At 38.8% G+C, this 15,970-nt stretch overlaps 1 protein-coding gene across 1 annotated transcript; it reads right to left on the minus strand.

The window, feature by feature from the left end:
- Positions 1 to 459: 459 nt before the first annotated feature.
- On the minus strand, positions 460 to 15,327 carry LIPN (lipase family member N). Its single transcript, XM_037803894.1, has 9 exons — positions 15,220 to 15,327; positions 14,518 to 14,635; positions 12,210 to 12,408; positions 10,469 to 10,578; positions 7,936 to 8,072; positions 6,086 to 6,232; positions 4,554 to 4,625; positions 3,545 to 3,616; positions 460 to 693 (listed from the first exon to the last, which is right to left on the minus strand). Exons 1-9 carry the CDS (start codon positions 15,322 to 15,324, stop codon positions 460 to 462), a joined length of 1,194 nt encoding a protein of 397 aa, XP_037659822.1. The 5' UTR covers positions 15,325 to 15,327.
- Positions 15,328 to 15,970: the final 643 nt, after the last annotated feature.

Raw genomic sequence — 15,970 nt, forward strand, 5'->3', positions numbered from 1 at the left:
CTGTGATTTCAAGTAAGTCACCAGGTGACGGACCACCCAAATTACATTCCCAAATGGCTGCCTGACAGGGTCCTCCTGTCTAGCCCAGTATTCCTGCAAATATCTTCAATCCTTTGACAAAGGGGGTGGGTGTCTTCTTTTGCATGAAGCCACTGTTGAAATGTGTGTATTCGTACTTCAACTAAGAAAGAAAAGGCGTTTTTAAACTACTCTCCCAATTGAGCATTTAGCAAAGAAGAGTTACTAGCTCATCTTGAATGAAAATTAGGGCTTCGCCCTGACTGGGGGGATGAGATTCTAAGACTTCAGATGTGTACATTCCTTGGAGAAAAAGGAGACCCTTACCAATGGCAAACAGGTGGAGGGTGCTGGGGGCAACCTTATGCTGATTAGTATTTTTCCTAGAGCCTTTTGTGGCCTGGGAAGCAACTTTTTAACTGAGAGGTAAATGTGTGGCGTTTAGGGATGTGCCTTCATCAAAGCTATGATTTTACTGTATACCCGTTGAGCAGCATCAAGTCCCCAGATGAAATCACAGTGATTCCAATCTGGTAATAGGTCGAAATAACTGAGGTTCTTGATACAGGGGAGTATCCTGGCCACATCCTGGGGTGTTATAAGGGCATCTTGTCCACCAGCCCAAATAGCAGTAGGCACTTTCATGGCAGTCAAGTCATACCGTGGGGGACGACTCTATGGAAGAGGAAAGAAAGAGCATTCATTCTTTTTCACTTTAATTATTATTCCTGTTATTTTTGTGTGTGTGGTAAGGAAGGTGTCAGGGATTGATTTTGGTGATGAATGCACAGCTATGTAGTCGTACTGTGAACAATTGAATGTACAATTTGTTTTGTATGACTGCATGGTATGTGAATAGATCTCAATAAAATGAATTAAAAAAAAAAATTCACCTCGACAGCAATATGAAGTGACTCCAGTGAGATATTTGGTACCATGGTGTAAGCTGTTAGCACACATGATACCTGGCGACACAGCACATATCTGAGAGGCACCTGCAGCACACACTGCTGACTGTTAGTAAGTTAGATTTTCCTGGAGCTTGAGATGGAATGGAAATGGAAACATGTCGAAGATATATTCACTGAGTCAACAAGAAGAATAATGAATATATGAATACCACAAAAAGAAAAAAGAAAAAGCATTCATGAGAGAAAGGTCTTTATAGCAATAACCAAATTCCAATAGAAAGGTTGCTAAATGATTGTCTATGACCGTAGCTCGGTTAGGCACCGTGGGAGATAAGAAGAAAGCATGCAGTGGTCCCTACCTTCAAGGAGCTTGCAAAAGAGTGAGCAAGACAGGATAGCTAAACATTTGTATACAGTGCAGGGCTTGTTAAATGCTATAAAACACTCCCAAAGCACAATGAAAGTAAAGAGAAGAAATTATTTCCAGCTGGAGGCTTTATAAGAATAGAAGTCATCTGAAATGGCTCTTGAAGGATGGTTGGATTTTGACGGGCAGGGATTGGGGTGGGACGTCTTCTTAAGAGGCAGAAGAGCATAAAGGCAATGGTCAGGAATGGCAAACTGTCTGGAATGCCCAGAGAACAAAATGTGTGAGGCAGCATGATAGGATGTAAGGTTGGAGGCAAAAAGTCAAGGTGTGAATGCCAGACTGAGGTCTTTGGACATCTTTCAGAAGTTTTGAGGGCAAAGCACGATCACTTTTCAGAGCTCTGTCTTAGGAAGAATGGATTGGCTTCAGTTGGATGACTTGAAGGTGTAGATTGGAGGTAGGTGCTGAAAACATCTAGACAAATAGAATGGGTGGTCCACAGAAGGGGATAATTGAAGCTATATGGATGGCTAGTTTTTCCAAAAAAGAAACAGGGAGAGCGGTGAAGAATCTGCCCGGATTGGAATGCCAACAATTTGAGAGTGGTCGGAGGAAACATAACCCATGAAGAAGAAAAAGGAAGTAATCATAAAAGGGAAGGAAAATCAGGGATCACATTTTGAAGTAGTTAAGAGGAAAGATAAGACATTTCTTTATTCAACAAATATATTGAGTGCCCATAAGTGCCAGGTATTTTTCTGGATGAGAAAATATCTATGAACATTACCAAGGGAAATCCCTGTCCACATGGAATTTATAAGAGTCAATACTCTTATTTTCAATAAAACATAAAAAGTGAGAACCGAAATGGGACTGGAAACTTGAGGAGAGGGCAAATTGTAGCAATTAGTTATTTTACTTTGGGGTGTGTGTGTGTAATAAAAATCAGCCACAAAACAGGTTTGGACCAGCGAATAGGTGATAAATCCTGAGGATGTTGGCACTCTCTCCCAATAAATGCATTGGGAGAATGTAATTTAATGTGCTTAGTCAATGTGTAGGATCCCAGCCCCCTGCCTGTGGGAACAGAAATGGTGACAATAGGAATGATTAGAAGTCCGGGGCTGAATGAATCTATAAATTTGGTGCATAAAGTCACAGGCAAAAAACCAAAAATACTTTAAGACTCAACTCTTCAAGAGTGGATAATAACTCTTAACTTTAATGGGGAATCCTGATTTTTTTCCATTGGTATCAAGAAATGTGTATTCACTTTTTCTCTCTCTTTTTTTTACATTTTTTTTATTGTGAAATATAGCATATATACAGAAAAGTTATAATTTTTCAAAGTATGATTTAACAAGTAGTTAGAGACCAAATTTCAAAGAATGTTGTGGGTTACAGTTCCACCGTTTCAGTTATTTTCTTATTGTGAAGTATAACATATATATACAGAAAGGTAATTACTTTCAAAGTATGATTCAACAAGTAGTTACAGAGCAAATTTCAAAGACTCTTATGGGCTACAGTTCCACAATTTCAGTTATTTTCTTATTGTGAAATATAACATATTTACAGAAATGTGATAACTTTCAAAGTATAATTTAACAAGTAACTATAGAGCAAATTTCAAAGCATGTTATATATTGCAGTTCCATCATGTCAGTTATTTTCTTCTAACTATTCTAGTACCCTAGAAACTTAAAAAAATATTTATATAAAGATTCAGTATTCATAATCTTTTGTTAAATCCTATCTTGTCAGTTGCTACCCCTCTCTCTTGTTTGATCACTGTCTCAATCTTCAGGGATACCTTGACAGTGACCAATCAAACTTGTAGTCAAGATTTTTATGAAGCATTTTCCATTATTATTCAGCCATTAACATTTGTGTTAAAAAACACCTCAGCAGTAACATTGGTTATCTCTTGATAAAAGTGTAAATGAAAGAGCAACATTAAAAGTTATGTGAAAGCAGTATGATACTGAAAAGATTGGAATAAATACACCAAAATATTACTACACCTGGTTATCTCAGGGATTACAAATAATTTAATTTCCTTTGTATGTGCTTCTTTTTTTTTTCTAAATTTTCTGCTATGAATAAAGATTAAAATTAGACTAGTTTTTTTTTTTTTTTAAAGCTCCAGTGCAAATGCCACTAATTGCCAGGTAGGATTCATCTCCCTCTCAATTTATTATAGTTTACCCAAACCACTATCTAGGGGTCACATAGCATAGCTCACCTGATTATAATGATACATGTTCTTGACTTCACTTCCCCAGTCATAAGCTCTGAATTCATTAGACCCATAAAGCTGAAATAAATAAGGTTGATAACATTATATAGAGAAAGCCCTGGGGAACTCCTAGAGCCCCCAGTCCAGTGCCCTACTTCTTCTTTGAGCTCCCTCTTGAGTTTCCTTTTGATATCTTTTGAAATTTGAAATCCCCACCAAGGTGGCTAACCCACATAGCCAATCAAGCCCCTAGTCCCTTGCATTTGACCAGTACAACCCAATACAAAATAAAATCTACCTGCCCTAAACCCACCCCAGTAAGATGAACTAATCCCTGTCCAGTCAACAGGAATCAAGCCAACTTCCTTTTTATGGCTATAGAAATTGTTGCCATCCCTAGAAGAGCAAAACTACTTCCACTTTGACACGTGATCAGGTGTCTTTGCTGCAGCAAAACTTTTGGTGTCCCAAATAAAATGCTGATTTGTCTTTTGACAGGGTTAAGAATCATAAGTGCTAACAGCAAACCTTAGAAAAATACTGTGCGCTGGGAATAAAATAAGACTTCTGAATCACCAGAAGGATGTAAATATCTTTTTACCACTAGAAAAATGGGTCCAACAGCGGGGGAGAAGCAATGGCCTCCTTTGGTTGGAAGCAAAGGATAATGGAAAACGAAGACTCATTAGGAGGAAGTGAAATCCCAGATGGTTCTCTTTCTGGAGAAGCCTCAGCTCTCCTGGGACTTCTCCAGCTTACCTCTTGTTTCAGCTCAGGGTCTATTTTACAAGGCTGGTTTAAGATGGGATTCATTTGTTTTACCGACTGAGTCTGCACCGTACCCTGTTCTTTTTCTTAAAATCCAGGGAAATCATGGCATAAAGATGGTGACCAAGGACAAAATGGAAGCTAGCTGCTAAGTTTCTTAGAGTATGCATGTTTACAGGATCAATTCTGTGTTTTCATGTATCTTGAAAATAAGGACTGAAATGGTTTTCCATAACAAAGACTCTACCTGTTTTATATGCAAGATGTTCTGTACTGATGAACCAGTGGGAGCATGTGACATATACACATCCATTCGACTCTGAAGGAAAATAAAAAAATCACACATTTTACAGCAAGAATCACCAATGAAATAAATGATATCTGTAAGGAGCAGAGAATGAGTATGCTAGGAACTAGTAAATAAATACTGAGTTCTTGAAAATGGTACCACAGATTCATTTCGAGATATGTTCAGATCAGACACTGGATATGAGTGAATTATGGGCTAGCTAGTGGGATGGGTGGCTTGAGAGCAAACCTTCACCAGCTCCGAAGCTGTGGGGCAATTTGCTGATTTTGAAGTAGAAGGAGCAGCAGTGGACATCAAGGAGAAAAGCAACTAGGAACTGTGCTGCATGTGAGTGCGTGTATGTGCGTGCACGTGCAGGTGCACAGTTAAAGACCAGTAGATCAGAAGACCAGGATGTCAGACCCTAACTTTGTTAATTGTATGCTTTATGTCTTTGGACATGTTGTTTAACAACTCAGAGTGTCTGTTTTTTCAGCTGTTTAATAAATATACTAAAAATTACACTACCAACTTGCTGGGCTCTTGTGAGGCTAAAATAAGATATTGTGAAAGAAAAACAAAAGAAAAAAACTAATCAATTGCATATGCACTGTACTTCACTCTTGGTAAACATTATACAGAGGAAAAATTGTAGTGATATAGTAGCAGTTGTAATTCTTTGTCTCAGAATATAATGAAACCACTCAAGGGAAACTATTAAAAATCTGCTTTTAGCAAGCAGACTTGAATAACGATTCTTCATTGGCTTTCGGTCTAACACAACTTAGCCTCTTAAAGAATGGGGGTGAGCTTGGCTAGTGAAGAACAGCTATCTCCTTGGGGCCTCACTGTAAGTCTCATTGGCTGGCCTTTGGAAAATGGCAGAGAAAACTACTCAGCCACAATAGACTGTGAATGTAAACTATTCTCCTCCTCCTCTTTATTCTTTTTTTTTAAATTCCACGTAACAGGAAACAGGACTCCACCTTTTTCACAAGAAGTAGATTCCATCTCCCTTCCATTCTGTCCTGATAGTCTAGATTAAGTGGTGAGTTTTGTTTGAGGCCAAAATCACTCAAAAGTGAAGGCACACATGAAATAAGTTCAGTGCTTGCATGTGCTTCTTTCCTTTTCTAGTTTTTTTAAAATTCATTCTATTATTTATAAATGCAAATTAACTATAGCTAAGTGGTGGTTGATTGTGAACATGTGAAAATACTATCCATTATGGAACTACCATTCTCCTAAATTTGACCAGGGATGGAAGGGTGAAACTTCCTACTTCCCTCTCCAGTTCCCACAGTCATGGAGAACTGAATTAATGAGATTCAGATTTGTTATATATCTGCTCCTCTATGCATAATGAATCTCTGCTTTTGAGAGTTTAGAATGTCATATGGAAACAGGCAGTATAAAAATGCATCAAAATGAATCAAAGGAAAGCTGAAATTTCTTAAATTATCAAATAATCCCATAATCATTATACATACCATATTCATATTTTTCTTGTTGGATCCAGCCCATAAGGACAGAAATTCACTACAGATTACCCGGAGTATTTTATTGTTGCAAATTTTGGCAGAAGGTGACTCCTCTTTCTTATATTCTAAAAGGACACCTTTGGTACCAAAAAGAGCCTGTAGAAGTAACAACAATTATCTTTTCAAGGACCATCTTCAGACTTCTTGAAATTCCCTTTATCCCAGGTATGAACCATACTTGGGGATATGTTTGGGTTTGATGTTTCAGTCTTGGAGACCGAGACAGTCAGGGAATGTGACTGATGAATCCATCTCCAAAAGAGGAAGATGAACACACATTATTTATAAGAAAATTGCTGTAAGGCCCCTCACAAATCCTAAATTCACTTTTCCGTGTTGAAGCGCCCCTGCATTCTATCCAATCAGAGATGGCGAATATTTCTTATTTCTCAAAAAAAGTTTCTCCTTAATGTCAGATATTGCCTTGAATAGGAAGGAAAATCAGGCTTTTCCCTATTACCCATCAGCACTTTGGCTTTATACTAGTGTCTCAAATAAGCTAACTCTCTTGCTAAAAAGTAGAGAATGGTGCACAGAAGTTAGGAGCCACTGAGCAGAAAAGATCTGATGTTATGCTGGAAGGCAGCGTGGTTAAAAATTCTGTGATTTTGGCAAGTAAGAGAGGGTGGGCATCTCTAAATCTCTGGATCTTCTGGGGGCAGTGGAAGTTCTGAAAAAGAAAGTGTGGGAATGGGAAGGGGAATTAGGGGCAAGAAATTTGGCAGTAGGGGAATAGAAACTGAAAGAAGCCAGGGGCATTCTTTGCTTCAGCCCTGAACTACGTAGGCAGAACAATACATATACAAAACTGGCTTATTTCAAGATAGGTGCGTCTGTCTCTGAATTTAATTTAGCACATTGGCCTGATCAAACCTGCCCAAGCGTAGGAAGCATTCAAAACTTACCAATGGCAACACACTTTGAAATAGAATTATTAGCCACACAAAAGGGAAGTTACCTCATTGTGCTTACAGTAAGCAAAACAATAAAACAAGTATCAAATCAATCATCAGGTCCTATGGAAATTCTCCCTTGTGTATTTTTCCATTCCGACCACCACCACCCATAGCCAGGGCCTCATCTTATTATATATGAATCACTGTGAACCCAGCTGGTCTCCTTGACTTTTATTTTAGCTCCAACTCAATTTATCCTTCACTCCAAATTGAATGAGCAATTTTGGTAAAATACTGTATTCACAGTGGCAATGCCATTTTAAAAGAAACAGAAACAAACAGGAAAAAAAATACCTCTCAGTGAATAAATTTACAATTGGCAGCCAAAGAATTTTTCCAATCCTTGGAAAATAGCTGGTAAATATTTGAATGAATAATTGAACTGCAAGACCTTCAGGCTTTGGAATCTGAGCTTAGGTAAATTAGAGCAAGCTCCCAAATGGGAAGGGGTATATCTTTCAGGCTTCTCTAACATCCAGGTCAGGGACATTAGCAGTCATGTGTAACTCCAAAAGAGTCTTCCGTTTTTGGTATTGTAAATCCACTGACCTGCCCAACTGAATGCCACAAGAAAACTTATGAAAATACCCTATACCGATGTGGTCCTCATTCCAGCTAGAAATTCACATTAATGACTGAATATGGTAAATTGAAGATGCGAGTTGTGGGTACCATTGTACAGATGTGCACTCACACAGGCACCACACACAAGCATATACTCACAGACTGATTTCTATCAATTTCACCTCAATTTCCTACCTTTACTTTGTAATAAATTCTAATGCAATAAGGATCTATAGTCCAGAATGGGACACTCAAATTTTGGCAAAAGGAGGCGCTTACCTTGATTAAAGAATTTGGAAGTAGGAAAAAACTGGTAAAAAAGCTTGTGGGATATTTGAATGAGACCGTAGGACCCAAGGCAAAATTCATTTTGATTCTTTGTGCCAGTTCAGGAATGGTGGAAAAGGCTGCAAACCCTGAGGGAACAGGAGACAAGACAATCTCGTAAAAATTGGAAATATTCATACAATGTTTTTAGTAACAATAGTGGGGATCTGCTTTGGTGTTATCCTTTTCTTGCCCTGATCTTGAGGGTGAGTTGGGAAACTATCCGAGCAGAGATAAGCTACCTTTAGTCTTCTCTCCTTCTAGGTCCCAATTTTCTCTTATTCCCTTTATGGACAATTTAACCTGGCTGGAGAAATGGAGGGTGCACTGTAGGCAGTCTCATTCCCTGTCATGGGGTAAACTGGTACTATTGTCCTTTTACCCCAACTCAGAGATGCCAGGATGAGTCCTAGAGCTTCCGGAAGTTCAATGGAGGGGAATCAAATAGTTCTTTCTGATCATCCAGTTATTCCACAGGTTTTTTTTTTCGCCATGGATCAGAGCTTACTGCTTCCAGTGCTTCACAGATGCTTACCAACCCCACAGACCCTTCCTCATTTCCAAGAGGGGAGGGGCTTGCCCTGGGTCACAGTGAAGACCAGCGTCCCCATCTGTGCTATCCTTTCATCAATAGCAGCGCAGGCCATTTAAATGGCCTTGGGAGGGTGAGGGAGGAGGGCAGCACAAACAGGAGAAACTACGGGGAGGGTCTGTATTTTAGTTCCCCGATGGGCCTTTAGGGGCCTCCACTAGAGAGAGAGAGAGTGTGTGTGTGTGTGTGTGTGTGCGTGAGAGAGAGAGAGAGAGAGAGAGAGATCATTAGGAGAGACTTTTTGCTGAAATTCTTGTGAAAATTAAGAGACCTGGCCAGAAAAAAGAAACTGAAATGATTGGTTGACAATACAAAGACTCTAAACCAGGCATAGCACTGCTCCCAGGGGTGTTTAGAAGTGTGTGGAGGTGGGTTTTTGGAGGATCACACTGACTGGGAATCTCCATTGATATTTAGTGGGCTGCAGCCCAGGATGCTAAATGTTCTACGAAGAGTGGGGTGGGCCCTTCCCAAATAAAAAAAAAAATTGCCCTGCGCAAAATACCAAGAGTGTTCATTGAAAAGCGTCATACTCCAATTGCAATGCAGAACACTGATGATTCAATTCTCCATGTTTTCTTTGCACGATATAAGCGCACATCTAAGCCCTGCCCATTTTTCTGGACCCAACTCAAGCTTTTCTTCCCCCGTGTAGTTTTTGCACTGTTTTTGCACAGTGTTCAAGCACCCCATCAGGGAAATCATACTGACCTGGTTTGAATCTATGCTCTCGACTCTTAGACACTAAGGGATCTTGGGCAACTCAATTTCTCTGAACTTCTGTTTCCTTTTCTAATCTGAAGATTAGGGGGAGATAGTGTGTGAAAGGCCCTGAACACACAGTCTCATGCATAGTAAATACTCAATAAGTGTTAGCTACTATGGGATAATTATTTGGCTGTTAGTGGCATTTTTTGGGGTCTCCTATTAGTCAGTTGATACTCAGTTGATATAGAGAACATAGTATATGTTCTCTGATGCTCCCTGTTTCAAGCTTATAAGCTGCCTGAGAATCAATATAAAGCATGGATCAATATATGTTTGCAAATAATGATAATGGTGATAATGGGAACATTATAAACATATTTATTGTCTCTTGCACAGTTCTACCTAAACTAAAACAGTGCAATTCCACAAGGAGCAATCCCCTAAAATGGAAAATGTTAGTGGAAAATCAATAGCAAATTCATTTTTTATTAGTATGGGTTCCTTTTAATTTTCACTTGGAACTAGATTATTGAATTCTTCCCCAAAGCTCTAGGCAATCATTAAAAAGTAAATTTCCAAAGACAGGGTCTCAAACTTTATAAAAAATTTCTCCATTGGTGCTTATATTTAACTGCTTTTACATAAATATTAAATCACGTGCTAAATAGATAAGCCCAGTTGACTTATTATAGTGAGCTTTCGTCTTCCAATCCACAAACAATATACAACCATATCTTCTCAATTTATTCAAATATAAGTATAAACTTCTCCCTTTTATTTATTTTTTAAATCACATGGAGGTTGTGAGGAAGGTATTATTTATGTATATTTACTATTCCCCAGGAATATTGCTTGGCACTAGGCTTTACTTTTTCAGACAGGCTCTAGAGACTTGCTCTTTGGAATTATTTCTTTGGATTTGGGTCTATGTTTTTCCTGGGAATTTCCATCACCATTACAAATGGGCTTCTGTGACCACAGACTAGGGAAAGTTTGCTCTACATAGTCACAGTCTCTGGGTATCCCACTTAGGGCACTTACGTATCTGTCTCGCTGCTCAGGGCACTAGGGTATCTGCCCCTCACAGGTTAGAGAATTAAAAGTACTATAGATAACAGTTACTCTACTCCAATTTAAAGGTGAACCCTTGCATGACTCTGATAACATTTGCCCTTCTAAACATACCTATTGTAGTGCCAAGTGAATGTCCAATGAAATACAACTTCTCCTGACCAGTTTTATTTACAATGAAGTCTACTATCCCTGGGAGATCATATTTGGCCATTTCATCAAAACTGCAAAATAAACAGATGTTAATCAATACTTCCCACTAAGTTTAAAACCCTGAGTGCTTGCTCACTCTTCTTTTTTGCACTCAGAATTCTGTGCTGTCCACTTATTCAGTATATATTTCATTATTTATCTGATTAAATGTGGGCTATTATAGTTTCAGTTTGCTGCATTTATATGCTTTATTTTCTAATAACAGGAATGGATGTTTAAGACATGTGTCCTAAGTTCAGTCTTATCACCCCTTTCATCATTCTCTTGCCTTACATTTCATTTTCTCTACTTTCTCCATCTAGCTTGCATGCCTCCACATCTGACTTCCCCAAGAGACATCAAGACTCTGAAGGCTATTTAATACTCAGCGTTGGAAACAGGACTGGTTGTAAATCATGGATCTACCATTTATCAGCTGAGTGGTCTTCGGTAAGTTACTTAAATGCTTTGAGCCTTAGTTTTCTTATCCTTGTAAGGAATGTGATAGTGCCTGGCTTGCAGGGTTGTCATAGGATTGGCTAGTATGAAAGAAATGCCTCTGGCTGCCAGTAGACACTCAATTCAATGTTGCTGTTATTAATATTTCAGTCCATATAGAGATATATTCAATGTATATCAAAACCCTGTAGAACCATTGCAGCTTGCATTAATAGAAAAGACAGAAAGGGCTCTCCATAACATTTAGTCAAGTCAGGTATCCCATGGGTCAGAGACCTGGTTATAAAAAACTCATGTGAGGAAATTTTTAGATTGATACTTGCAAGGATAAGAGAATTGTTGTATTGCCTTAAAGTAAGCAAGCTCCAAACACTCAGCCAAGCACAGGTGATACAAAATATTTCCTGATGCTTACCCCTGCCCCAGAGCTCAACTCTAACAATTTATTCTTTCTTTCTCTCCTCTCAACCTGTCAGTGGGTGCTGAATATTTCATTAACATGACAGGTATGTACACTGTGTTCTAGCAGCTGGCTTGCCAACAAACAGGGAACTTTCACCCAAGGAAGGGAAGTCCACTGGGGGCATTGGCCTGGCCTCTGATGCTAGCAGAAAACACTCACTAAAAGAGTCAATATATCGAAAGATTCCTCTCCATTGCCCATTAACAAGATTTTTAAAACCTCATATTGGCGTTTGCCTGAAAATGGTATTCTGTATAGTCTCAATCATGGTTTCTTTGCAAAAAATACAGTACAATACACACCATCTTTGCAAAATTGATTGGCTGCTCAGGAGAGAAAACTTGCAAACACATTACTTTTACAACATAAACTTCATGAGGGTGGGGACTTTGTCTTGTTCACTGTTGAATGCTCAGTGCCTGGAATGGTGCAGAAATAGGCACCCAATAAATGTTCTTGAATGAATGCAGGCCTTGGTCACACAGAATTTCCTAAGACATTCCTTGTGGCAAATTTATAATGTGATTATATGGAATTGAGTGTTCAAATGATCTTGTTAAAATGGTAAAATTTGACTGTGGGAGAATCAGTGATAATCAGGGTTTCTTGCTGTTTCTCTCCTTCGAGATGTTGGTGGAAACTACAAGGAGCTATATGACGCCAAGACTCAGATTATTATTAATATTATCAACACTATAATTTGTGAAGAGATTGTCTTGCATTCTTTTAGATACAGTTTACCTAAAAGCCCAGAATTCTTCTTCGGTCACTGAGAGTGTTCTGTGTCTTCTTGACCAAGTGTTCCCCCGACTGTTTCCCATCCATACGTCGTAACCTGCATCTGCTAGAAGGAATCCAAGGCTGCCATTGGCATAGTTCTCAAGCCAAGAGGCACTGTCTGTAAACAGAGCATGCTGCAAGTACACAACCGGCCGGGAATCTGGAACGAGAGAGAGAGAAAAAGGAGAGAGTGAGAGAATAATTTATGATAAATATGAACATGATAGAAACACACACACATACACACACACACACACACACAGAAAAAAAGCAAAAGCAAAAAAGCAGTGTTCACTTTTTCCCTCTGTCAGTAATGTAGAGAATTATAATCACATAACTTTAAAAAGGTGTGAGCACATTCTTTGTACTTGATGCTATGCCAACTGATTTGTATGCATTATCTCATTAAAGTTTTAGAATAGCTCCATAAAGTAGCTGCTGTTTTGAGGATCCTCATTTTACAGATGTGGAAACTGAAGCTTAAGATAGTTAATAATTTTTCCAAGGTCGCCCAGCTAGCCAGGTATAGAGCAGGAACTCAAACCTCATTCTGCGTTCTGTTTTCATGCCAAAGCACGTGTTTGTAACTGCTCTACTCTACGGTATGTGTGTGTGTGTACATATATTATATATTGGCATATGTTATACACGATATATGCTTGACTTACAAAGAAACAGACATTATCATGTTTAATGGAATCCTGTATCTCTTCCAGAGAGGAAAAGGAGGTGAGCATAAATGGGCACTGACTAGTTTGTCACCAAGTTCTATCCACATTCCCAGGTTCTCCCCACTGGAGAGCATCTGAAAGTGTTAAGCATAAAATCAGCTTAGCATCCCTTTACCAACGCCCAACTTTCTGAGGGAAACAACATTTGGGGAGATAAGAAGAAAGCTGGGTGGAAGGTCCAGAAAACGCACTATTATTCAAAGGTTAAGAACAGGAGCTCCGGAGCCAGTTTCCCTGGGTTTGAAGCCCAGCTCTGTAACTTGCTGTTGGAGTGAAGTAGGGCCAGTCGAGGACCTGTTGGGCTTCAGTTTCAACATGTAAAATGTTGACTATGAATAACATCCACCTCATGAGGTTGCTGGGAGGTTTAACTGATTTAATTCATGTGAAAACTTTTAGAACAGTGCACTTAGCAAATGGTTTTTAATTCCAAATACTTCTAAAACTTTCCTTCCTTAAGCAAAACCTTTCCTATAAAAGCTTTCTCCAGTTATATTTTACAACCCCCATCTCCCATGCCTGGTCTGGCCAGATTTAGCAATAGATCAAACCGGACAAAAAACTCCAGGATGCCCAGTTAAATTTGAATTTCAGATAAGCAATAAATAACTCTTTAGTATAAATTTGTCATTGCTTATCTGAAATTCAAATTTAACCAGGTTTCCCATATTTTATATAGGAACCTCATTCTCACCCTATCCTATTTTTCATTCTGAAACTCTTGAATTACTATCAATTTCTTTCTAAGGAGGAGAGACTGTTGAACACCATGGTTTTAGCTGCATTGAGGGTGGCGTGTGGAAGAGAAGATGCAGCATGTACATGGCAGGCAGTTGCCAGAAAATGATTTGCGACTCAAGCCTTTGCAGATATTTTGCTCATTCATTTTTCCCTCCTCAGAGGCTTTGCAGTTATTGTTTCCTTTCTAAGGAATGTCATTTCCCTGCTTTTGTATGGCTGGCTCCTTCTCATTCTACAGTCCAGGACTTATTACCACCATGGTCTTTCATGACACAATCCATCTGTCCCTTGGGTTAAAGCGTACATGAATTAAAATTTTTCATTCCCGGAAAAAGTTTCAGAAATGTCAGTTATTTAATTTGATGTGTCCTCCTGCAGAGGAAGCCCACTGATTCTAGTGCAGGCAGGGGAGGCTCTTTTGGGGTACACCGCAGCCAACTTCTTACAACCCAGTAAATCTCTTTCCAATAGTGAGGAAATCCACTCTCCGGAGACATGGTATTTTTCACAGGAGAAATCAGTCATGAGCTAACAAAATGTAGGCTCCACCTTTGCATTTACACCCGAATGAGCCGCCTGATTGTAGTCAGCAAGATCAGTCTTGCCCTTTGTATTTTTAGGTTCCTGCATGTCTTCAGAGAATTCAAGGGGAATGGGTGAGCCTCCTTGTTAACCCTTTAAAGACTAATCCAATAATCCAAACCAATTTTGATGAATCAGTGACTCCCTTGCTGAACAGCCAGCAGTGAACTTCAGGCATATTCAATTCTCCTACTCTAGAGACACTCATCTTGTACCTGTGTTCCCAGAATCTCTTTGTCCATGGGGAATTCTGTTGACACTAAGTATGTACCCATCTTCAGTGATGACATCATACTCCTCACTGGGGTAGCCATTATAGGTTATAATTTCACTCTGTCCAGCAAAAAAATATAGGCATTAGCTAAACCTCTTCTCTAAAGGACATCAAATGGAAATAGAACAAACTTTATTGGGATGAATTATCTGAAATCTGCAGCCCCAGGTAACTGTAAAATTAATTTACTGCATAAAGTTTCTATAAAAATAAATATTTGAAAATGTCAATTAGTGGCAAGTATATACATATATATTTTCGGTGGGAAGAATATTTAGTACTGGCCCATTCCTTCTGACAAATCTGGAATCTCGTGACAATTGTCTTTTGAGACCACTTTGGTTTTAAAGATAATAAAACCATAGACCAGTAAAGGACATTCATATATGTCATTCAAATGGCTTAATATTCTTAAAATATTAATTCAAAAGAAGGGAATTCTGTTTTTTAATTACTAGACTGTATTACTTATCTTGCCAAAAGAGCAGATATATGTAGCTTGAATTTTGTAGAGACGTTAAAAACCACCTATGTTTTACCTGTTTTCTTATCAGAAATGTTCTGCTATACCAGAACCTTTGATAATCTTACCACCAATTCATCCTGCTTTATTTGTTGCTTTTTGGAATTTTCCATGACTTACAATATTCATCCACACTTCAGGATTCACTTCCTTTTGAAAATCAAATAATCCATCAACATTTAAAGTTCCACAAATCAAGCACGTTGTTGCTAGAAGCAGCCACATCCTGGGAATGCCTGGCATAAAACATTTAATAATCACAGATTAATTTTATCCATCAAAGTTGATTAATGAAATGAAAATAGAGACCTAACAAAAACTTGAATAACACCCCGTGAAAGCTGATTAATTGTGGAAGGGAAAAAATTCAGTAAGCAAAAGTGGAGCACTATTATTCTATTTGTCCATGTAGAAAATGTCTTAACATAGTCCAGTCCTTAAAATAAAATGAATTTATGTAGTACAGGGGCTCATTTTTTTATGTCTTATTTTACTCTAAGTTTTTTAATTACTTAAAGTCTTTGCTCACCTGTGAGTTGCCAGAACACCTAAAGGTTCAGATGAGAAGTTTCCATACCATGGCAAAGCGGCAGGGTAGGGTTATCCCCTAAGCTAGACCAGTGACCAGACACAAAAAACAAGATTAATGAACACATCAAACTTCAGACCCATAAGCTTTTGATCAGCTTCTAGTGACGTATCTATTTCTCATGTGAACACCCAAAGGCTACATTGGTACATGAAAACGTGCAGTCTTCCTCTTCCCAAGGATTATAAGCACGTCCCTTCAAAGGCTGGCCCACGAGAGCACAGTGCTGCGTGCTCACCATCTGAGAGCTACAGTCCAACGGCCTGAGTTTGAAGTCCAGCC

Source organism: Choloepus didactylus, chromosome 15, assembly GCF_015220235.1.
Source record: "Choloepus didactylus isolate mChoDid1 chromosome 15, mChoDid1.pri, whole genome shotgun sequence".
NCBI classification, from domain to species: Eukaryota; Metazoa; Chordata; class Mammalia; order Pilosa; family Megalonychidae; genus Choloepus; species Choloepus didactylus.